The following is a 24,220-nucleotide window of genomic DNA, read 5'->3' as shown; positions in this document are numbered from 1 at the left end:
GCCTTACCTGGCCCTGGGTCCCAGCGGCTTGGAGGGGGCCTCAGGGGAGTCACTGGAAGACCCCTGAAGGAACGAAACCTCAGGCAGATGCTCCCGGCTGCCAAATCCATAGCCTTTAATCTCAGGAGAGGGCAGCCCAGTACACCCAAGAGGCAGGGAGACGAAAGGACCCCCATTTGTCCACCCCTCTCCCACTCTCCCCGAGAAGCTGAGCCAGGTGGTTCTGTCGACTTTAGCGGGGGCCCAGGTCCTGGGTGCTGGTGCTGAGGGTCCGAGAAGCCTCACTCAGGTGCCGGCTTGGGAACTGGGGACAGGTACAAGGGATGGCTGCAGGGTGGGCGAGGGCAGGACAGCCCTGCTCCAGCAGCATGGCTGCCAGCTTGTCCGTCTCGATTGCTGTGTTGCTCATCCTTCTGTCCCCACCCGTCCATTCTCCTGTTCTTGGGTCCATCCCAGCCCACCAGCCCTTGGCTCCCAATGCCAGCCTGACTGTCTCCACCCTTTTCTTGCCTCTGAGCCTGTCAGCATGGCCCCCCACTCTGTCCTTGACCCAGGTGCCCATCTTCCCCCTCACCTGGGTCCCAGTAGCCCTTGCACTGTCCATGTGCAGCGTGTTGAGTGACATGGCTCTCTTCATCCTACAGAGGAAACAAGTGAGCCCAGGAGCGTCAGGCTCCCACGCTGGGGAAGACCTCTTCAACATCGGATTTGACTGTATGTGTCACAGGGAAGATGGGAGCCATGAAAGGTTCTTGAGCAGGACAGGGAATGGACTGGGCTGCAGATATCAGGGTTCTTTGTTGATCTGATCCAACACTCACCCAGCTGCCCCTGCCATGCCCTCTCCTCGGAGACGGGAGACCAGCTTCTCGCTTCCACGCCGGATAGACTCACGTAACTTGGAGAATGAGCTGCTCCGACGACGAAGGTTCTGAGGAGGGCACGGGGGACACCAGTCAGTCCCCATCCCATCCAGTCCCCATTCCCAGCCTGGGAGCTGGAGCCAAGCCCATCCTCACCTGCTGTTCTGTGTCACCAGTCGTGCCTGTGCTGGGGGCTCCTGGGGAACAGATGGGGGCCATTGTGGTGGGGACACGGAGAAGCCACCTTGGGGGGAGGGACTGGGGGCTCACCGAGAGGGGCGGGCAGGTCCTCCCTGCTGAGGATTTCTTTGTATAGTTTTTCTGCTTGCTGGTACTTGTTCTGTTTCAGGTAGGCTGTGGCCTGCGGAAGGGCACAGCCTGTGATCTTGGCTCAAATCTGGGAGCTCCGCAGGCCCCAGCACTGCCCCCAGACCCGGCAGCCGCATCCCACTCCAGGCCTCCGCCTACAGCAGAGTGGGCTTGGAGCTGACCCCACTTCTGCCTGGGGGACACAGGGCAGGAGACTTCCTGGCTCAGCCTATTTCCCGCTCTACCTTGGGCCAGTGACACAACTTCTTTGTGCCTCAGTTTCTTCATCTGCAAAATGGGGGCCACAAGAACACCTACCTCACCAGGTCCCTTAAAAAGCGGATGGTACAGGAAAATACTAAGCAGGGGATCTAAAGCTCAATAAATGTCTGATGTCGGCTCCCAACCAATCTCTCCAGCTTCCTCTTTCACTGGAGCTGTTCGCTGGCTGCCACCAACTTCCCTGTTTCCTAACGTTCCATGTCTTCTGTGCTAAGTGAGCTCAGCAGTCAGGGCTCAGCTAGGAAGCCAAGTCTTAGGGGACCCCCTTCTCCATGGGCCTGGCAGAGGGGATTGCTCCCGGCCTCTGTAGCATTCCACCCTGGAGCCAACGGGTGCCTCCCCCACGTGTGACCCATCCACCCCCCACCCCCGGGACCCCTGGCACCCTCACCAGATTGTTCTTGGTCTTGGCCACGTTTGGGTCATGGGGCCCACCCAGGGCCTCGTAAATGCTCAGGGCTCGGGCGTAGTGCTGCTCCACCTCCTCAAACTTGCCCTGGTTCTGGCAGAGCAGGGCCAGGTTGTTGAGCTGCTTGGCCACGTCCGGGTGGTCAGCGCCCAGGACCTAGGGGTTATGGGGTCACAAGTCATCGGGGTCATCCAGGATGGGTGGGTCACGTGACGCCAGCAGCCATAATGGAGGTCAGAGGTTAGGGATTATAGGGTCAAAATGGAGAGTTACATGAGGTTGGGGCTGGAGAGCAGAAGTCACACTATCAAACTAGGGATTCATCAGGTTAGAGGTCATGGTGGTCCAGAAACCACTGTAACTTGGGGTTCAAGGTCACATGGGTAGGTAGATCAAGGGTTGGGGGGCATATGAGGTGAGTTAAAAGCGATCAGGAGTCAAGATCAAAGGGAGCTCACAGAAGGTCAAGGATGGTGGGTCACCAGAATGGGTGCTCTAGGCTCAAATTGTGGGCTTACAACATCCAGTAGGAAAGACATAAAAGGGGCACCACAGGATCAGGGAGCACTGCAGGATCAAATGGGAAGGGCGTCACAGGACAAGGGACTCGGACTGGGCAGGGGCCAGGACCTTCTCACGGATCTCCAGGGCACGATGGCACAGGGGCTCTGCCTCACGGTATCGCCCACGCTTCCCGTAGAGGACGGCCAGGTTGTTGAGGGTGGCAGCCACCTGTGGGGTTGGGGGAAGCAGATCAGGGATTGGAAGGCACAGCCCCCAGCCCTTCCTCCTGGGCCACAACTCACTGCAGGGTGCTCAGGGCCCAGTGTCTGCTCCCGGATCTGCAGGGCATCGTGGAGAAGGTCTGTGGCTTCTTTGTACTTGTTCTGGTCCCTATGGGGTGGCCCAGGGATGGAGGGGAGTCAACCATACTGGGGTGGCAGGCCCAGCGACCTGGCTGAACCAAGCATGGATGGCACCCTTTGGGGGTCCCTTCTGGGTCTCCCCACACCTGCACCTCCAGATCACTGCCAAGCCTCTGGCCATCCATTGTCCCCATTCTGTTGGGGTCTCTGTCACCCATGCTCCCTGACTCCTCTTTGCCTGGGTCACAGTGGCCTCCCCAGATCTCTCCCACCATCCCAGTGCCCCATGCTGACAGAGCAGGACACCAGGGTCCCCTTTTTTCACCCAACTATGGCTCCCACCCTTGCTGCCCCTCCAGCTGTAGCCAGCTGCGGCCCTCACCGGTACACCAGTGCCAGGATGTTGAGCATGGTGGCCACGTCAGGGTGGCAGTGGCCTGAGCTCCTCTCCAGGTCCTCTAAGGCCTGGCGACACAGTGGCACAGCCACCTCGTAGCGGCCCTGCCCTGCATACTGGATCACGAGGTTGTGCAGCGTCCGAAGGCGGGCTGGGATCTCATACCCGCCCTGCTGAGCTGCTGCGGCCCCCACCGTCTCAGGACCTGGGGGTGATGGGCACCGAGTCACTACAGTCCTGCCCCTCCAGCCCCACACGAGTGACACCTTCACCTAAGAACTACAGCTGCCTCGCTGCCCAACTGGCCCCGGGACCATGGGCCCCTGCACTGACTTCTGAGATGGGGATCCCAGGCATTTTACTGGCCCATGGGACGGAAACATGGGCACCTGCTTGGCTCATGGGGCTGTGGCCACCATGGCCGGCCTGGTGTCGTGCCTTCCAGCCTCACCTGCCTTCTGTCACCTCCCACAGCCACCTGTTTCATCCGCTTGACACCCTGCCCTGACCTCCCTCATCTGCTGCGCAGAGACCTTGGGGTTCAGCAGTCTCTCCCCAGCTTCGCCCTTTCAGCCTCCATGACTGAGCTCCCCACAGCCACGTCTCCCCCACACCCACCTTTCCTCTCCTCCTCCTCACTGGGGAACAGGGAGGCCAGGCTGTCTCGGCGAGGGGGGGACTCGTGCTGCTGGCGAGAAGACAGGAAAGTGGTAAGTCAGAGGGTTGGGAGTTTGTTCCAGAGACTGGGTCCTGAATCTCTCGGGGTTTGATGGAAGTGGTGGTCAGGGGCCACAGGGGTTGCCTGAGAGCTTGGGGAGGACCTGGAGGCGCCTGTGGAAGTTCTAGTGGGTTGGGGAGTTCTTTGAGGGTCTAGAACACTGAGGCTCCGTGGAGGGTTGGGGAGCTGTGAGTTATCTAAGGAGGATCGAGGCCCCCGGCGCACCACAGCCCCCACCTCGCCCGTCCCGCAGCACCTGGAGCTCAGCAGGTGTGTCATACTGCCGCAGCTGCCCCAGGAACTCAAGGTGCTTCTTCTCCTCCTCCAACTGGGCCACAGCCTCCTCACTGGCCCGCAGCCGCCTCTGCGTCTCCTCCAGCTCCTCCCGCAGCCACACATTCTCCTGGGCCAGCCTCCGGGCCTGTGCGCGCAGCCGCTGCTTCTCGGCCTCCAGCGCGCCCACATGCGCTGACAGGGAAAGCAGCACCTGCCTCAGGTTGGGGGGTCAAGAGTCAGGGCCCTGCTCCCTACCCTGCCAGACAGCCCCTGGCCCAGCCCAGGGCCTCAAGTCAAGCCAGAGCACCTTGTTCTATCCAGGATCCGCCAGATTCTAGAAACCCTTCCAGTGTGACTCCAAGGATGCACGGAGGCTCCCAGGGACATATCCAAATCTTACCCAGGGACCTCTTGATTTCCCCCAGGCACATAAATTATGCCTAGGGACACTTCATGTCCCACCCATGCATCCCAAAGTTTCTCCAGGACCTGCAGTTCTATGGAAGGACTCCATCTGGTTCAGGGGATCCTGTCATACTCAAGGGCCCTCCCAACGCTGCTTAGGGACCCCAACTCTGGCCGAGAGCCTCCCCCTCCCAGGCCTGGCTCCCCTAGGTCTCACCTACCCCAGGCTTGTCCCCTGAATACATGGCCCTCTCACTCCCAGACCCCACCCAGGCCTGAGCCTCCCCCCACAGCTGGCCCTCTCATACCTGGGCCTCGCCTAGCCCTAGTTCGATGGCCTCCAGCGAATGGCTCACCACCTGCTGCTTTTCTTCCAATAGTTCCAAGCCAGCCACTGGACCCTGCCCTGCCAGGGCCTCCACCAGGTGCCCAGCCAGGTCATGGTGTTCTGTACGTAGGGCCTCCAGCCCCTGCACCACTTGTCGCGTCTGCCGCACCAGCTCCTCAGGATTCAGGCGCTCTGGGCCCAGCCCCACACTTCCGGGGGCTGCCACCTGCACAGACATTGCTGTTCCTGAGGGGCAGCGGGATTGGGGAATCACTGCCAAAGCCAGGCATGCCAGCCCTTCAGCCTCCACGCCATTCTGACCAGCAGGACTCCTAGTTACCTCCCTAGCCAGCCATCCCAGCCAGCCCTCTGCCTCCGTACCCTCCTCTTTCCAGCCAGCACCCTGTCTCACACCCATCCTGGCCAGCCCGCAACTGGGAACATTCTAATCTAGCTTTGCCTGTCCTCAGCCACGAGGGCAACTCCAAAACCCCAAAGATGACCAACCAAAAGAAGGCAAACAGCTGGCTTGTGGCTTCCTACCTGCCCCCAGCTCATGTGGCCAGCCCTCGCCACCCCAAGGGCCCTAGATACCCTGGCCCGGACCTCCTGGCTGTGTGACCTGGGACTGGAGGCAGCCTCCTCCGCTGGGTGTGTGGGGCGGGGCGTGTGGAGGCGGCAGCTTCTCGTGAGCTCACTCTTAGGGTGTTTTTGTTGAGAACCAGTCAGACCACTGGGGGTGGGGTGGGGCAGGAGGAGCAGCCGAGGGGCTGGGGTACCGGAAGCAGAGGAGGCCTCTAGATGGGGGGGTGGGGCTCAGGGCACCCTGTATGGGCTCTGGGGGCCTAAGGAGCTGACAGACCCTGAGGGATCAGGGGCTCCACCCTCTACTGCAGACAGGCTCAGCCCGCCCAAGGCGTGTTGGGACACACGTGTGGCAGGTGTGGCCCATGGATGTCACACTGGCCTCGTGACAACTGAGGGTCTGAGGCCCAGATTGTAATGGGTGGGGGGGTCTCACATGAAGGACTTCATGTGGCTTGTATGTGAGTGACAAAGTCAATGACACAGTTGGTGGTGGCTCAGGCCCTCATATACACACTTACACACATGCACACTCCCCTCTCAGAAATACAACTCAGTACACTCTTTCTCCTCTGAAAAATCAAACACATCACATACACTCACACACACACATTTTCCTTTCAAAATACAACCTAATGCAACACACTAATGCAGGCGCACACACATACACTCCCGTCTTAGAAATATAAACTGACACACAGATATATTTTCCTGTCAGAAATAAAAACCAACACATGCAGAAACGAACTCTCTGCCTCTCCTCCCTCACCCGCGAAAATATAACCAAGTCTCTCACATTCCGAGTGTCTCCTTGCACTTATGCCCATGACACATGCCTCTCCCACACTTCCGCAAGCAGCCCACTCTCCGTTGTATGCCTAGTACTTCCTCCGAGCACACACACACATTCCCAGGATTCGCTGTGGACCTGTCACCACCTTCCCCATGTCCTCCAACACCCCCCACCCCCTTGCAGGGCTGGCCAGGGATTTGTCCATCTGCACATGAGCACACGGATACACATATAGAGCTTCAAACATGGACGTGCAAATGGCCCCTGAACTCAGACTCAGTTATGCTGCCATAAGTGGGTGCCCAGGGCACAGACAGCTGTGGGGACATGCACACACCCTCTGAGGCATCTTCACTCTAGCAGCTCTGTCCACCATGAGCAGCCCAGCGGTTTCTGCACCTGCTTGCAAGTTCACAATCATATACGCTTAGACACACAGTAAGGGTAGCACATAATCCTGTGTGTTTTATAGATCGCCGGTTCTCATCACCCTCAACCTCTCTCTTTCTGTGTATGTGTTTGGGCATTTATCCATCTCTCTTTCTATATATGTGCGTGTGTATGTATGCCACACCATCCTTAGTCTCACACCTCACACACAAACCCCATAAACAGTCAAACACAATCACACAAGTTCAAGAGTCATCCTGACAATCACAAATCCTGCCGATTTATACAACCTCCCACAACCTCATGTACAATCTCAAATAACTGAGCTGAATGCTCCAGACACAGCCTCGCCTGCACCACCCACAGCCAACCACAGTAACAGTCACAGCGACACGCACAGCCACATAGAACTGGGGCTGTTTCCTCGACACACTAGCTCATACACTCGTACAGTCCTCCAAGCAGCTGACTCCCCTTCCCGTGCTCAGACCTGTCACACAACCACACAGCTGACAATGATGATCAGACACACCCCACACAACCATTCTGTTGCACACATTGCCCACCTCCCTGCCACCCCCCATATGACTGGCAGAAAGACAACCACAGCTATGCAACCTTAGTCACATTCATACCTAATCCTACAAAGAGTTCAACTCCCTCCCGTACACACAGAGCATTACAGACACACAATCAGAGGTCTCCCACATTTTCACATCACTGAAACAGCCCCACACCATTTCACACAGTCCCTGTGTGCCCTCCTAGGGTTACACAAACAGTCCATGTCCCCTTCACATCCATACTCACAGCCTGACACTATCTCGACATACACCTGAGCTTCATACACCATCACTAATACACACGCACCACACACTATATCCATACACTCGCAGGCAGGACGTCCCCATCATGGTCAGCCCGGCGTAGCACCCAACTTACCCCTGGCCGGCCTGCCCAGACCAGTGCACCCCTGCTTCCCAGCAGCGGTCACAGGGGGCCCCTCTCTCTCCCTAAGCCCCGCCCCCGCTCCTGTTTACCTGTGCACGGGGAGGGGGTGGGGCCCCAGCTGGGCCTCCAGAGTCGGGGGAGCCCCAGGGCTGGGGAGGGGGCATCCAGGGGCCCCCAGGCCTGTCCTCGTTGACAGGCCAGCGGGCCCAGGGGAGCGACAGGCCCAGCCTTCACCCTCCGCCCCCGTCCACATCCTCGCGACCCCCGGGACCCCCGCCCCACACTTCCGGCGCCCACCTGACTGCGGCCGGCTCCCAGACCCGCTCTGCTGTGCAGGGCCCTGCGGTCTCCCACACGCCGCTCTCGGCTGCGCCTAGCGTCTCGGGCCTGGGGTGGGTCCTCCCAGGGGCGGGGCGGCCTGGAGCCCTGCCCCCTGCAGGTGAGACCGGCCCCGCCCACCGCCCAGGGAAAGTTTAGCCCCACAGCGAAGGCCCAGTGGGAATAGCACCACCTCCGAGGAGGAGCCTGGAGCCTCCAGGGCACGTTGAACCTGAGGATGATTCCAGCGTGCTAGAGGCCTGGAAACGGGGACGTCGGCGAGCCAGCAACTTAAAAACTTGGAATCTTGGAAACTTTAGATGCCAGAACCATGGTCTTGCAGTGTCAGCTGCCAGGCCTTTGCCTTGGCTGTGCTCCTGCTTGAACCTCTCTTCCCACAGATCTCACCTTTTTTCTGGTCTCTTCTCATAGGCCGCTTCCTCCAAGAGGCCTTGCCTGACTGCCCCTTCTAAATCACACCCTCCCACCAAACCACTACCTCGTTCCCACTCTTGATTTGGTTCACAAAACTTTTCAGGGCCTACAATTATTTTACGTAACATTATATCACATTACAGTGGTACCTCGGTTTTCGAACATCTCCGCTGACGAACATTTTGGTTTATGAATGCCGTTAACCTGGAAGTAAATGCTTTGGTTTTCGAACACGACTCAGAAGTCGAACTTGTCACACGTCTTCCACTGAGTGCAAGATTCTGAGGTCTAGCTGTCGGCTGTTTTCGAACGTTTCAGAACTCGTGGATTACATTAGAAAACTGAGGTACGACTGTATTATGTTATGTTACATCACATTATTGACGCGGTAATGTAATGGCTAAAAATTGGGCTCTGGGTTCGAATAAGATCTCAGCACTTATTGGCTGTGCAGGCCTTGGGCAAGTAACGTAACCTCTCTGTGCCTCAGTTTTTCTAATCTGTAAAATGGGGAGAGTCAAAGGCTGTGAGGATTGAATGAGTTAATAAATGGATAGAAAGCATTTAGCAAATATTAACTACTGGTTGTATGACATGTTATTGGTTCTCTCCTCCTAGAATGTCAGCTCCTGAGAGCAGAGCTCTGTATGGTCAGCACTGCATCTTTAGCACTAGAATAGAACCTGGTACAAAGGAGTTTCTCAGTAAAGATTTTTTTGTTTGTTTTTTTAAATTAAAGTTTATTGGGGTGACAATTGTTAGTAAAGTTACATAGGTTTCAGGTGTACAATTCTGTAATACATCATCTATAAATCCCATTGTGTGCTCACCACCCGGAGTCAGTTCTCCTTCCATCACCATGTATTTGAGAGTTTTCTGAGTGACTGGATGACTGAGTCAAGACCTAGAAACGTAAACTGGCCAAAGCTGGGTGCACAGGATTCCAACATCACAGAATTTATTTAAAGAGGGCTTTTCCGGACCTCTGCCGTATCCTGGTCACTGCACTACAAGAAATTTCCAGCAGAGGGCACTGCTGATCCGTGAACCAGGCCCCAAATTCCAGCCCAGCTCCGCACCTGTTCTCCAAGCCCCAAGGCAAAGGCTCCCTCCTCTTGGAAGTTTTCTCTGCCCGATATCCCCAGGCTGGATGAGACGCTCCTTCCGAACTCCTGCAGGCTCCTGGGCTCCCACATCCCAGCCTTTCCCATTCTGAGTCATCATCTCCCACACTGGACTCACTATTGTGTCCCCAGTGCTACCCAACACAGGAGGAACCCCGAGAAAGCACTCGGGAGAGTGAGTGTTGATTGAATGATGGAAAATAAAACCTAAATTCACACTCTAACTTCTCCAGATTATTTTTAGGGAACAGAGTAGAGGAGGCAGCTGAACACCCTCCTTCCCAACTCCCAATTCTTTTGGCCTCAGGACACTGCGTGGTGGTTCTGCCATATGTTTACTAGGAGGCAGCCCAGGGACTAGAGAGGAGCCAGGCCGCCAAGGTGCAACTCCCTGCTCCGTCATTTGCTAGCTGTGTGACCCCTGAGCCAGGAACTAACCTCTCTGAGCCTCAGGTTCCTGGTCTGTAGCATGGGACTCACAAAGGTAACCTACTTTATGAGACTGTGGTGGGTATTAATGAATAATCCTCGTAAAAGGCTTAGCTCAGAGTAGCTCACGGTAAACACTATTAATGTGGCTGTGGGCCAAGGGAGGGAATTGGAGTCAAGTGGATCTGAGTTCAAATCCTGCTCTTGTCATTTCCTTTCCATGTGACCTGGGGCAACCAATGATTTTCTGAGGACCTATTTCCTCATCTATAAAACTGGAATGATCAAGCTCACCACATAGCATGCGTGGTGAGGATTAAATGAGACAAAGTCTGAAAGAAGAAAATGTTAACTAAGGTGGTCATTTCTTTAGGCCAGCCTTGTGCCAAGCACTTTTGCACACCAACGAGGACTGGAATGTCTGAATTCTTACCCAGGATGGGCCGGATGCCATGTCTTATAAATTAACCCTGTTAATCCTTACACCAACCTGCTGAGGTAGCTGATGATGTCCATTCCACAGGAGAAGATGAGGCACCGAGAGGTCAAGTGACTCATTCGATCACGCAGCCAAGGAGTAGCAGAGTCCCTGAATCCATACAGCCACCCTGAAACAGGCACTATGACTGGCCCCATCTAAAGAGGAGGAAACTGAGGCTCACAGAGGAAAAATCTCATGTCCAAGACCACAGCCAAGAAGTCACTCAACAAAACTTCCATCCTACCACTTAAGGCCTCAATTTGCCACGTCAGGAAAATGGGTGGATGGGTTGGGGGCTTTTCTATTTTCACCTTTGGCCATAATTTTTAAAAAGCTCCCCCTTTTTTAATTTACAAAGTAATGCACTGTCAGAAAAAAAAAATGTTCCCAAAGAACAAGACTATATAGTGAAAAGTAGGTCTTTGCCTCCCTTGATTCTCAGACACCCTTCCCAGAAGTAAACATGATTGCCAGTTTCTAATATCTTTCAGAGATATTCCATGGATATGAATTGCGTGTGGATGTATGAGCATCAGTGCCCATTTAAGAAAAACACAAATAAAAAAACCCCTCACCCATGGAGGTAGACTGACGGCCTTGACTTTGTGTGGTCATGTGACTTGCTTTGGCCAATGGCAGAGGAGCACAAGTGACAGTCGTGCCACTTCGGAGCTTAGGCCTTAAGAGGCTTTGACCATTTCCTTCTGTGTCCTGGCATAGGCCCGAGAAACACTCTCCCTGTATAGCGGCTCCCCATTCAGCCCACACCCCACAACATCTACATATTGTTGAAAGATAAACTGAGGCACATTCAAATTTTTAAGAGTTTATTTGAGCAAAAATCAATTTGAATTGGGCAGCATCCAATAGAACAGATAGAAAGGAGCTCCGAGGAGCTGTACAAAATGAAAGGCTTGTAGGCAGAAGGGAAATGGAACAAGGAAGTTATTCTAGGCAAACCAGCAGCTTGGTTATTGCAAGGTCACTTTCCCTTAGGAGACGGCAGGGGTCTATGAGGCAGATTACCTAACTAGTGCTGATTGGGCAATTCCTGATTGACAGGTTTAAGATTCCATGTCTGGGAGAGCTGAAACTGTCATTAAGTCTTGGTGACATGGGGCTTAGCATAAATCCATTTGGGGCCGGTTGTCTGGTTTTCAACAGTATGGAGCAGAGCTTCCCAGCTGAGCCCTGCTCAAATCAGCTAAACCCACATCCGTTTTAAAGCTAATGCATTTCGGGGTGGTGTGTCTCACAGCATTTTTGTGGCAATAGGTATATATGAGGTCAGACAATTAAGTTTGAGAACTTGTTGCAACAATGTTGCTAACCTTTTTTGATATCAGAGGGATTATTCATTATGAATTCGTACCAACTGGACAAACAGTTAACCAAGTTTACTATTTGGAAGTGCTAAAAAGCCTGCATGAAAAAGTTAGACAACAATTCATGGTTCTTGCATCACGACAATGCACCAGCTCACACGGCACTGTCTGTGAGGGGGTTTTTAGCCAGTAAACAAATAACTGTATTGGAACACCCACCTTACTCACCTGATCTGGCCCCCAATGACTTCTTTCTTTACCTGAAAATAAAGAAAATATTGAAAGGAAGACCTTTTGATGAGGTTCAGGCATTAAGAGTAACATGACGTATACTGGATCCTGTGTCTCCCCTGCTCACAACCCTCAGTGGCTTCCATCCCACTCAAAGTGATATGGAAACTCCTCCACAGCCCCCAGGGCCTGCAGGCTCTGCTCCTGTCCCCTCCTCAGCCTCATGTTCTTCCTTCCACTTTCCCCTCTACCCCATCTGCTCCAGCCCTGAAGCTTCCTCCCTTGTCTCAGATACGCCAAGCCACTCCCACCTCGGGGCCTTTGCACCTGCTGTTCCCCTTCCGGATTCCCCACATGGTTGGCTCTCTCCTCTCCCTCAAGTCTCTGCCCAGATGTCACCTCCCCAGACAGGCCTGACCTCACCTCCCCTGTTGTGCCATCACTTATCACTTACTCTCTTTCAATTTCCTTCAAAGCCCTGTTGTCCCAACATGACAGCATGTATTTACTTGTTCACTCACTCAAATGTCACCTCCATGAGGGCAGGGGTTTTGGCTGTTTTCTGCTGTGTCCCCAATAAGTGCTCAACAAATAATTGTGTTCTTTTTTTAATTTATTGGGGTGACAATTGTTAGTGAAATTACATAGATTTCAGGTGTACAATTCTGTATTGCATCATCTATAAATCCCATTGTGTGTTCACCACCCAGAGTCAGTTCTCCTTCCATCACCATATATTTGATCCCCCTTACCCTCATCTCCCACCCCCCCACCCAAATAATTGTTAAAATGGTAAATGCATGACAATTCCAGGCCAGTTCCTTTAAGCCCTCAGGGCCTCAGTTTCCCTAACCATGAAGGAGACCTTTGCCATTCTGGCCTTGCTGGGAAGGGATAGGTGTGTGGAGAGATCAGGGTTTGGGCCTCAAGGAAAAGTTTTCTAAGCAACCCTCTCCCCATCAGGGGTGAAACAGAGAGGGCACCTTTTCCCTAGATCTGTCCCCATCTGCCTAGGAAGAAATGGGGGAGAGCCAGGAGGAGGGAAGAACCCCAGAGGGAAGGGAACGTTCTCTTCTTGCAATCCTGGGCTCTCCCTTCACTCACTCCCCCGCCCCCCTGACCTGCAATATTGGTGCCTTCCAGGAGGAGGAAGCAGCTTCCTCTGTGCCCTCCTCCCTTCCACGGACTCCCCTCCTCAGTCCTTGAGGTCTCCAGTCACACTGGAGGTGCCAAGAGCTCCTGCTACAACCGGATCTGTGCGAGTAGGGCGCCCGCGCTCTGGCCAGAGTCACCGCCCTGCCTTCTTCCCCTGGGAGTGGGGACGGCCTCCTGGGGCCGTGGCTGCCCTTGTAAGGAGGCAAGGCCCGGGACACCCGAGAGGCCTGGTTATAATTAACCCGGACACGTGGTGACCCCACCCCCCAACACCTGCCCTGGGCCCCCCCCATCCCCAGCGCCCCGGGTTCTCGGCTTTCGCAGAGGAGACAGCGAAGTGTGTTCCAAAAATAAACCCTATCCTGGGCGAGTCCTTCCCTGTCCCCTCCACAGCGGACGGAAATCTCATAACGTCACCGTCACTGGGCTGGTGGAGTGGGGAGGGTTGGATTACTGCCTCCAACCCCAGCCTTGAGTTTGAATCTCAGCTCAGCGGAGCCTCAGTTTCTGACCTCCCCATCTCCCCCCCCACACACACACACTCCCAAGGAGGAAAGTGCATGTAAGCACAGGCTTCTGTGGGCAGCAGCCCTGAGTTCCAACCTCAGCCTTGGTCATATTCTCCCTATACGGTAGTTAGGTGACACCGGGCAAGTCACACAGCCTCTTTGGACCTCTGTTTCCCCTTCTGGAAAACAGATACCTGGCACTCTGGCGACCATTGCAAGGTTTCCCCAGGGCCAAGGCTCAGGAGATGCCCTTCGCTGGAGTCAAGCCCCCTGGGGGCTGAGGAGAGGGCTGGGTACAGGAGGGGGCTGGCAGCTTTGTGGAGGGCCAGGGAGGGTGGCGTCTACGTGCCCAGGACGGTTCCTGCGACTATCCAGTGTCCCCGGCAGGGGGCCAGCTGTCCCTGCCAGCCCGACTCAGCACTTGGTCAGGGGATCAGCTTGGTGGGGCTGCCCTAGGGCGGCCCATACAAGGCCATGGGGCTGGGCTCAAGGCATGCCTGGGTTCAGCGTGGGCACAATGCCCGGGCAGTGAGGTGAGAGGCTCAGCTGCCCTCCAACCCCCATCCCTGGGGACAGCCCCTCGCAGCCAATAGCACAACCTGGGGGGGAGGGCGCCCTATATATAAAGCCAGGGCTGCAGGTTCTTCCTTTGGGTCAGTGTTGCCTCCAGGATACAGACAGCCCCTTTCAACACAGCCCAGACAGGTACTGCTGGGGTGGGAATCAGGGTGGCAGCCCCACGGGTGCCAGAGGCCGGCCTGGCTCTGGAAATGGCCTTGCATGTCTGCTTCCACATCCTCCCGCACACAGGCGGGCCAGCGTGTGGGAAAGTTGACTTCATGCCTGGGAGTCCCCTCCACCTGTGAGCCCCCAACCCCCGCTGTGACTTGTGATCTCTGTAGCACAGTGTCCTGGGGAGGGATCCTGGGGACAAAAGGGGTCTTGACAGCTGCCAGCTGCAAGGGCCTGACCTGTGTTCGTGATGGTTTGTCACCAGAACGCGGCTCCACAAGCCATGGGAGGAGTCTGTATGTCACTTGTCAGGGTCTATAAGAACAGACTCGGTGGAGTCTTTGCGTTTGTGACTGTGCGGGTCCCTGTTGTGTCCCAAAGCAGTGTGACCTTGTGTCTGCCTTTCCGTGGCTCCTGCATGGGTGCCTGTGTCCTGGGTATGACCCTGAGCTTGGAGGTGTGTGCATGTAACTCTGTTGATGGTGCGATCAGGGGGTCCATCGTGATGTGTGTGTGTGGCTCTGGGGCTATTTCTGCTCACGTCTCTTGGACGCACCCATCTTGCCTCAGTGTCCTCTCCTGACATGTCCCCAGTAGGGATGGGGGTAGGGGCACCCTCTGAAGGGAGGTTTCTGGCCTTGCAGCCCTTGAGTCCAGTGGAGGCCTGGATGCGTGTCCCTGGCCACCCTGACCCACCTGTCTCCAGCCTGCTGACTTGGTGCAAGGCGAGCCCCTGGAATGTGGGGGTGGGGTGGGGTGTGGCAGCTGGATGTGGGGGAGGAGGAGCCTGCCAGGCTCTAAAAATAATCCCCAACCCTGGACAGCAGCTCCAAAGATCTTTCCTGGGTTCCCATCCCCCCTGGCCCCATGCCTCAGCCTTCTTCAGCTCCCCTGGTCCCAGTCTTCCCACCGTCCTATTTGCTTGGATTCCTGGAGCTGGGAGTGAGCATCCCACCCCCGTCCCCACCACTGAAGGGTCCCTCCTCCTTTCTGGGTCTTGTGAATAAAAAGTAAGAATAACCCAGTACCCCTAGGTACTGGACCCAACTCCATGCCAGGGCTTGTACTCAGCCAGCCAAAGGCCCTAGCTTGAAGAATCCTCCTGGCAACTTCATGGAGAAGTCTCAGTTCGCAGGATCCAGAGGCTCATAGAGGCTGAGCAACTGGTCTGGGGTCACAAGCAGGGAAATGGCATTGGTGGGATTTGAACCCAGCTCTGTAGACCCCCCACCTCCAGGCTGAGCTTTTCTTCCCAACTGAGCTCTGTGGGAGAGCTGTCAGCACACAGAGGTGGGGCAGCCACCCAGCCCCCTCCCTCCCACCCTGCTCCTCATCCCTTGACTGAGCACCCAAGAACCTTCCGGGAGAGACTGTTCCTTCTCTGCTCACACACTCATTCTCAGCATCACCTTTCACCTTCTTACCAGCTCCTCACTTAAAAACAACAACAACAATAATAGCTTATTGTGTGCTTATCGTGAGCAAAAAAATAATGCTTATTGTGTGCAAGGCATTATTCCAAGTACTTTACATACATTAACTTCTGTAATCCTCCCAGCATCTTCATGAGGGGAGTGCTGTTATGATACCAATTCTACAGATGAGGCACAGAGAGGTTAAGCAACTTGCCCATGGTCACAGAGCTTGTTGTAAGTGGCAGAGCTGGGATTCCTACCCAGGCTGTCTGATTCTAGAAACTACATTCTTATCCATGCCCCAATTACTACTCCAACCCAAAGATTTCCCCTTCCATTTTCCAGCTGGAGAAACTGAGTCTCTAGCAAGATTACTAGTCCAAGGTCACCTGCCAACATATGGCAAAACTGGTATCCTAACCCAAGACTCCTGAAGCATCCTGTCAAAAGGCAGGAGCTCAGAGAGGGGACCCATCTTGCTCCAAGTCACACAGCACAGGAATCAGGACTGGCCCTCAGGCCTGCCTGACCCCAAAGCCTCGCTCTGTTCCCTTGTGGTCTCTGCTGGATACACGCTAATCTTCCCCACCTCCTCTTCCCACTAGGCCCCCCACGCCGCCACCATGCCATTCGGTAACACCCACAACAAGTTCAAGCTGAACTACAAGCCGGAGGAGGAGTACCCGGACCTCAGCAAGCACAACAATCACATGGCCAAGGTGTTGACCCCTGACCTCTACAAGAAGCTGCGGGACAAGGAGACCCCGTCTGGCTTCACTCTGGACGATGTCATCCAGACAGGTGTGGACAACCCAGGTAAGCCTCCTTGGTGGAGCATTACAGGGACAAGAACAGGGGGGTGCTCTGGAGGCTGCCAGCCAGACCTCGATCCTACCTACCTCTGCAGGCCTCAGTTTTCCCATCTGTAAAGTGGGGACTATACTCACGGAGCTGTTGTGAGAAACGAATAAGTTCATATGTGGGGAGGGCTTTGGACAGGACCTGGCATATAGTGAACTACTCAATAAACATACACGAGTCTAATGCGAGACTTCCCCCAGAAGGTCATTTAATCTCTCTGGACCTCACTTTCCTCACTTAGAAAACGGGTACCCATGTTGTGACACTATAGGAGCCCATATGCACACAGTGCTGGAGTAGCACTTGTCACAAAGAGAGCACTCAGAATGTGACAGGGGATGTAACAGATGCCGTAGTTCTTTTTCCAAGGACACCCTGCAAGGGGGAGTGGACCGGGTGGTAGGAGACCCGGTTCTAGTCTTAGCCTCCAACTGATCACGTGACCGAGAAGAGAGGCCCCCTGTCTCTTCGTGCCACTGTTTCCCCATCTGGGAAGTAAGAGGATTTTGCGAGTCTCTTATTATCAATGGGAACTGATAGTCTAAGGTTTTGAAAGTTTTTAGGTGAAGACACCACGATCTGGGAATTCTGAAGTGGTGATATTTTTAGTACCTTATAATTGGCCCCCTGAGTCTCTCCTTTCTCCTTTGTCCTGCTCCCAGCATTTTTTTCCTCACCCCAGTTGCCACCTTGACCTCTCCTAGCCTCCCCTCCCCATTTTTACCAACCCTCAGCCTTCTCAGTTCTGACCCACAGGTATTGAATGAACCCCCGCTGACCCAAACACATGCACACGCACACACAGACACATGTACACTGTACCCAGGAGCCCCGGCCGTCCTTGCTGGAGACAAGCACCTCTGACCTCATCCCAACCCCCCCCAGGTCACCCCTTCATCATGACCGTGGGCTGTGTGGCCGGAGACGAGGAGTCATATGTGGTTTTCAAGGACCTCTTCGACCCCATCATCCAGGATCGGCATGGAGGCTACAAACCCACCGACAAGCACAAGACTGACCTCAACCATGAGAACCTCAAGGTTGGCTGCCCCCGGGGGGTGGAGGCAAGGCGTGGGGAAGACAGGGCAGAGGGGCGAGGAGGAGAGAGGGACAAGGACAGAGGCAGAGGGAGACAGAGAAGGACTGAGGTGGGAGGGGCACTCAGAGAGACAGAGATGAACAGAGATGGACAGAGATACAGGGAATGGGACAGAGAGAAGACAGACAAGAAGAGAGGGAAAGAGGGAAGAGAAAAAGGGAGGAGAGAGCGAGGGAAAGGCAGGCACAAAGTAGACACAGGAAAGGGAGAAACAGAGATACAGAGAGGATGGAGAGAGTGATGGGAGAAGAGACAGAGAGAGAGATACACAGACTGAGTCAGAGAGACAGGGAGAGTAAGAGACAGAGATGAAGAGAAACAGAAATGGGGAGACAAACTGGGGAAAGAAAGGTATGGAGAAAAAAAACTGAGATAGATGAGGAGATGGGAGACAGAGATGGAGAGAGAAAGAAGGGAGAGACAAAGGCAGGAGAGACAGAGGCAGGGAGGGCAGTGGGGAAGGAGGAGCCAAAGGAAGCAGCAGAGAGCCAGAGGGAACTAGATGTGACACCCACCTGCCCTCCAGGGTGGAGATGACCTGGACCCCAACTACGTGCTCAGCAGCCGTGTCCGCACAGGCCGCAGCATCAAGGGCTACACGCTGCCCCCCCACTGCTCCCGCGGGGAGCGCCGGGCTGTGGAGAAACTCTCAGTGGAAGGTGAGAGCCCCCACCCCACCCACTGCTAAGGTCACCCAACTCTGACTCTGCTCCTCCACAGGCAGGTCCCTGGCCCCCTTTGGTCCCCTATTTCCCCAAACATGAAAGTGCTTGGTATATCATGGGTGCTTGGTGAGTGACAGCTGGCAGCATTCCCCCACGTGGAAGTCTGGGGGTGCTGTCAAGACCTGAGGCACGCTGAGCAGATCCATGCAGACACCTAGTTGCACCAGGGTCCTGACATCCAGTCAGCCAGCAAACATTTATGGTTGATCTGGCTCTGTGTGGGGACCTGGGGCTTTCATGATGAATAAAATGGACAGTGTTGCTGCTCTCACAGAGCTGTCAGCCTGGTGGGGAAATGAAAGGAAACACAGAAACCAACCAAACAACAAGATAATTCCAAAATGCCATGAAGCCAAGAAATAAGGGGTGTGGCAGAGAATGACCGGGGTACTTCCTTAGGAAGGAGGTGAAACCTGATTGACAGGAAAGGAGCCTACCTTGGGAAGAATTCTAGCAGGTGGAACAGCAAGTGCAAAGGCCCTGAGGTGGGAAGGAATAGCAAGGAGACCACTGTGGCTGGGGTTGAGGAGTGGAGGAGATGAGGTCAGAGGGGTGTGGGTGGCCAGGTTGGGCAGAGCCTTGTGGATTGTCCAGAGGGCTTTGGCTTTGACTCTGAGAGAGGTGGAAGCCATGGGAGGGTGGTGAGCAGAGGAAGGACAGGTTCAGACTTACATGGAGCCCTCTGGCTGCTGAGTAAGGAACAGACTGTGGGCGAGGAGCAGAGAGACAGTGAGGGGGTTACAATGGTCCAGGTGAAGGGTGAGGGATAGCAACGGGATGAGGAGAAACATGTTTTGGAGGTAGAATCATTAGGGCATGTGTTGTTCTGATAAATGTTTAACAACTGGCTCTCGAAAAAAATAGCCCTGATTTGCAGCGATGGCCAATTTCTGTCGTGTAAATTCTCCTCCCATGGCCAATTTTAAGCTATTGATACGACATCATACAGAGATGGGAAGAGATGCATGGTAGCACGTCATCATATAGTATTTCCACCACACAGATAGCGATAGATGAAGATAACGTGAAGAACATAGATGATAGGAAATGTAGTAAAATAATTAGGAAATGATAGTTTTGAGTATTTATTACCTTTGTTTTAAATATAATTTATTTAATTTGTAAGTTTATCTAATTTATTTTAATAATATATTTGTATAGTATATGAGATACAGCATTATATAGAATATTATATAAATAATGTATAAAATGTATATAAATAAATACAGGGGTGCCAAAAAAATGTATACACATTTTAAGAGATGATATCAATGTATTAGCTACATTTTCAAAGTTGAATTGAATTATGGTAGCGATGTGTAGTATGACGTTCACTCAAAAGATGGCGTTAATCAAATGAATGCTAGCGTCACCATGCGACAAGCAGGACAGTCAAAGAAAATGGTGGAAGCACAGTTGTCGTTCGAGGAGTGCAAACCATTTTGAAGTGGTATCTGAAATTCGAGAATGTTGTGGAAGTACAATGACAATGGAGGCGTGAGTATGCAACAGAACCTCCAACACGCCTAACAGTTGCATGCATTTGTGATAAGTTTGAGACGCACAGTACTGTGTGAAGAAATTGAAACGTGCAGCAATACAAGTGGAAGCTTTGGTCAACGTTGCTCAAGCAGTAGTTCGCCGTGATCAGAAGTTCTGGACGCTGATGGTAACCACTTTGAGCACCTCTTGTAATTGCAGAAGTCAAATGTGACTTGTGTTCATCTTTTGTTATTGGTATATGTTGAGTATTACAATTTTAATACAGTTGTTTTCCTTTCTTAAAATGTGTATACATTTTTTGGCACCCTCTGTGTATGTGTTATATAAATATTATACATATATACAAATATACTTATACACATTATATGTTTATTACACATATGAATATATACAAATACCAAATACATTATATTATAATAATTTTTACTGGTGACTCCCCAAATTCCTGAGACTTTGACTATCTGTCCTGCCAACCAGTAGATGTGGGCACCAGCACACTATTGCTTGCAGGTGGATTGGATGTGAGGCTCGAGGAAAGGAGAGAATCCTGTTTTCTGGCTTGAGCACATGGTGTGGCTGTTGGGGGAGAGTTTGGCGGGGCTGGGCAGACAGGAGAGGAGCACATTTGGTGGCTCATGAATTTGGGTTTAGACACAGTATTCAGGCACTTTAGGATATCCACAAGGCCCAGGCCCATTACAGGCAGCAGCCTGGGGTCCCTGGCGCCTCCACACCCCGCTTCATGGGGGGCAGGCTGCAACTGCTGACGGCTCCTTCTTGTGGCCCCTTAGCCCTCAACAGCCTGACTGGCGAGTTCAAGGGGAAATACTACCCTCTGAAGAGCATGACAGAGCAGGAGCAGCAGCAGCTTATCGACGACCACTTCCTGTTTGACAAGCCTGTGTCCCCTCTGCTGCTGGCCTCAGGCATGGCCCGAGACTGGCCCGACGCCCGGGGCATCTGGTGAGAACCCCTGCTCCAAGGACTGCCCTCCCCACAGCCTCCTCCAGTCCCCGCACAACCCTCCTCTTTCCTCCACCAAAATTAAGACCATAAAAGTAATTATATTTCCAACCAGAAAATGATCATGTCCTCTACTCCGGCCTACCCTGTGGTCTATGTGTCCCATTTTGGGAAACCTGGACCAGAGAAGTGGCAGTTAGAACTTAGACTTAACCAAGACTCTGTGGGTTAAAATCCCAGTCCTGCCACTTACTAGCTGTGTGACACTGGGCACATTATTTAAAGCTTTTTTGCCTCAGTCTCCCCATCTGTAAAATGCAGATCACAATAATTCATAGCTGTTGGGGTTCTTGTGAGGATTAATGAGTTAATTTACGAAAAGAATTTAAAGCAGGGCCGGCCCGGTGGCTCAGGCGGTTAGAGCTCTGTGCTCCTAACTCCGAAGGCTGCCGGTTCGATTCCCACATGGGCCAGTGGGCTCTCAACCACAAGGATGTCATTTCAACTCCTCGAGTCCGGCAAAGGACGGTGGGCAGCGCCCCCTGCAACTAAGATTGAACACGGCACCTTGAGCTGAGCTGCCACTGAGGCTCAGTTGGTTGGAGCACATCCTCTCAACCACAAGGTTGCCGGTTTGACTCCTCCCACAAGGGATGGTGGGCTGTGCCCCCTGCAACTAGCAGTGGCAACTGGACCTGGAGCTGAACTGCGCCCGCCACAAGTAAGACTGAAAGGACAACAACTTGAAGCTGAACAGCACCCTCCACAACTAAGATTGAAAGGACAACTTGACTTGGGGAAAAAAAAAAAGTCCTGGAAGTACACACTGTTCTCCAATAAAGTCCTGTTCCCCTTCCCCAATAAAATCTTAAAAAAAAAAAAAGAAGAAGAATTTAAAGCAGCGCCTGCTATATAGTAAGTGCTCAGTACATCGCGACTATTAGTGTGATCTTTATTACTATTGTTGCTAATTAGGCTTTTAATGAATCTTTGAATCCCTGATTCTAATAGTCAAAGATTTAAAAAGATTTTGAGAAACTGGTTTCAAACGATTTGGAGAGTGTAGGTTCTAAGATATACAGATGGGATGATTTTAAGATTTCAAGATTTTAAATATTTTTATGTTCTAAGATTCCACTAATTTTAGATTCTGTGATTCCACGGTTTCAAACATTTCCAGCTCCTAAAGTTTCATGGTTCCAAGACGTTTCTGGGATGTCACAATGTGATAGGAAGATTCTTGGGTCCTGAGACCAGATGCAGGATTTCCAAGATTTATCAATTAGGATTCCAAGCTTCTGATTCTAAGAGTCTATAATTTAATGCTGTTCAACGACCTAAGACCCTAAAAGTTCTTGGTCCCCAAATTAGAGATTTTACAGATCCTGTGATAGTCTACAGATGCGAGCTTCTGTGATTCTGAGAAAGCAGATGCCACCACCTAAGGCTCCTCAGCCCGCTGCCCCATGGCGGGGGTATGTTTGCGAGAGGGCGGGGAATGGGGTTCCCGCGGAGCTGATTCCCGGCCTCTTGCTGCGCCCCACCCTAGGCACAACGACAACAAGAGCTTCCTGGTGTGGGTCAACGAGGAGGACCACCTCCGAGTCATCTCCATGGAGAAGGGGGGCAACATGAAGGAGGTGTTCCGCCGCTTTTGCGTGGGGCTGCAGAAGGTGGGTGCCTGCCCCTGCGGGCTGACTTCTGACTCTACTTTGAACGCCCCATGCCCTTCCCAAGGCCCAGTTCTACGGAACCCGGCTCCTCCCCACACACTAGCCCCGCCCTTCAGACCCGCCTGATTCGCTTTCCAAGGCCCTGCCCTGCCCCGCCCCCCCCCCCCCCCCCCCCCCCGCTCGGCTCCATCCCTATACTCAAGACCCGCCTCCAAAGCGTCTTCAAATCCATCCCGCTCAGAATCCGGCGGTAGTCCGTGTGGTCGGGTGCCTCCTCTCAGAATCTCATCCCTCCGGGTTTCCCCACCGCGACCCCGCAGAACCCGCTCCCACCCACATCCTCACGCCGTCCCGCCGAACACCGTCCGGGTTGCAGGTGTATTTGGGGGTGCCCGCTGGTGCTGACCCGTGGTTGTCTCCCCCTACCTCAGATTGAGGAGATCTTCAAGAAAGCCGGCCACCCCTTCATGTGGAATGAGCACCTGGGCTACGTGCTCACCTGCCCATCCAATCTGGGCACCGGGCTGCGTGGAGGCGTGCACGTGAAGCTAGCGCAGCTGAGCAAGCATCCCAAGTTCGAGGAGATCCTTGGCCGTCTGCGCCTGCAGAAGCGGGGCACAGGTGCGGCTCCGCCTCCTGCACCGCGGCGTCGGGGGCGGGCCATTTGAGGCGGGGAAAGGGGAGGTGGGGCGTTCCCACGAGTCCTGAGGGTCGGCATGGGCTGCTCCTCTGTGAGCCTGTTGCTTCCTCTTTAAATGGGCCTTATCTCATAGGAGTCAATATGATATCATCGTGGTTATATAATATGCATTGTGTATGTCCTTGGCCCACTACCGGCCTCAGTGTCCCACCTATAAAGGGGAGATGTTAGGATTGGAACACAGGCAGCCTGGCTCCAGGGCTCACTCTCTCATCCACCATGTATATTTTTTTGTTGGATGATAGGGGAAGTTCCTAAAGCTGGAGACTTGGGCCCGTGAATAGACAGCCATTTAGGAGGCTCTGCGTGCGCGTAACTTGTTTATACATAGTAGGCATTCAATACATGTGTCTGTCGCGGTTGACACGGGGACAGCGTTCGGAGCTCCGCTCCTGTACCTCTGCTCCCTCTTCACGCTCCTGCCTCCTGCTTCCACAGGTGGCGTGGACACAGCTGCCGTGGGCTCAGTGTTCGACGTGTCCAACGCCGATCGGCTGGGCTCGTCGGAGGTAGAACAGGTGCAGCTGGTGGTGGATGGTGTGAAGCTCATGGTGGAGATGGAGAAGAAGCTGGAAAAGGGCCAGTCCATCGACGACATGATCCCCGCCCAGAAATAGGCGCCCAGCCTGCCCGCCGCCGACTGCTGGAGCCCCAGCCAAAGGGAGGAGCCGGCCCACCGGAGGCAGGCCCCTTCATCCCTTGCCCCGCGGCTTTCCCCTGGAGGCCCGCCTATAATGGTTGGCTCAACAGAGGGCTCTATCCAACCTCGTTGGAGTTCCAATTACAACCAGAGTTCCAACCAATGGGCTCCATCCTCTGGGTTCTGGCCAATGAGAAACCTCCCTCACACTCACCTCTCCTTTTTCCAGAGTTCTGCTTACCAGTAGGAGCTAATGGAGAGCGCCCTGCACATCTGGAGCTCATGCTTTTTCTCCAAAGCAACAAATAAAAGCAATGGTGGCCTTAGCTT

The 24,220-nt window shown here is 53.7% G+C and overlaps 2 protein-coding genes across 5 annotated transcripts; one reads left to right on the top strand and one right to left on the bottom strand.

The window, feature by feature from the left end:
- Positions 1–26: 26 nt before the first annotated feature.
- Positions 27–7,969, bottom strand: KLC3 (kinesin light chain 3). 4 transcript variants are annotated; one of them, XM_033128916.1, is made up of 13 exons: positions 5,460–5,483; positions 4,834–5,099; positions 4,101–4,331; positions 3,745–3,814; positions 3,112–3,331; positions 2,670–2,757; positions 2,494–2,595; positions 1,846–2,019; positions 1,134–1,224; positions 1,020–1,060; positions 822–931; positions 575–638; positions 27–304 (listed from the first exon to the last, which is right to left on the bottom strand). In XM_033128916.1, the coding sequence occupies exons 2-13, from the start codon at positions 5,089–5,091 to the stop codon at positions 233–235; spliced, it is 1,521 nt and encodes a 506-aa protein (XP_032984807.1). In that variant the 5' UTR covers positions 5,092–5,099; positions 5,460–5,483; the 3' UTR covers positions 27–232. The 4 variants fall into 4 exon arrangements, with proteins under 4 accessions (XP_032984807.1, XP_032984806.1, XP_032984805.1 ...); XM_033128915.1 differs by having other exon boundaries at positions 5,397–5,473; XM_033128914.1 differs by lacking the exon at positions 5,460–5,483 and adding an exon at positions 7,870–7,969 and having other exon boundaries at positions 36–304.
- A 6,252-nt stretch (positions 7,970–14,221) lies between these two features.
- CKM (creatine kinase, M-type) lies at positions 14,222–24,216 on the top strand. Its single transcript, XM_033127980.1, has 8 exons — positions 14,222–14,284; positions 16,332–16,542; positions 17,473–17,627; positions 18,213–18,345; positions 20,706–20,877; positions 22,427–22,550; positions 22,982–23,171; positions 23,689–24,216. Exons 2-8 carry the CDS (start codon positions 16,350–16,352, stop codon positions 23,865–23,867), a joined length of 1,146 nt encoding a protein of 381 aa, XP_032983871.1. The 5' UTR covers positions 14,222–14,284; positions 16,332–16,349; the 3' UTR covers positions 23,868–24,216.
- The last annotated feature ends 4 nt before the right edge of the window (positions 24,217–24,220 follow it).

Source organism: Rhinolophus ferrumequinum, chromosome 15 (assembly GCF_004115265.2).
Source record: "Rhinolophus ferrumequinum isolate MPI-CBG mRhiFer1 chromosome 15, mRhiFer1_v1.p, whole genome shotgun sequence".
Lineage (NCBI taxonomy): Eukaryota > Metazoa > Chordata > Mammalia > Chiroptera > Rhinolophidae > Rhinolophus > Rhinolophus ferrumequinum.
The sequence above is the reverse complement of the archived record's forward strand: the minus strand, read 5'-3'. Positions and strand labels throughout refer to the sequence as shown.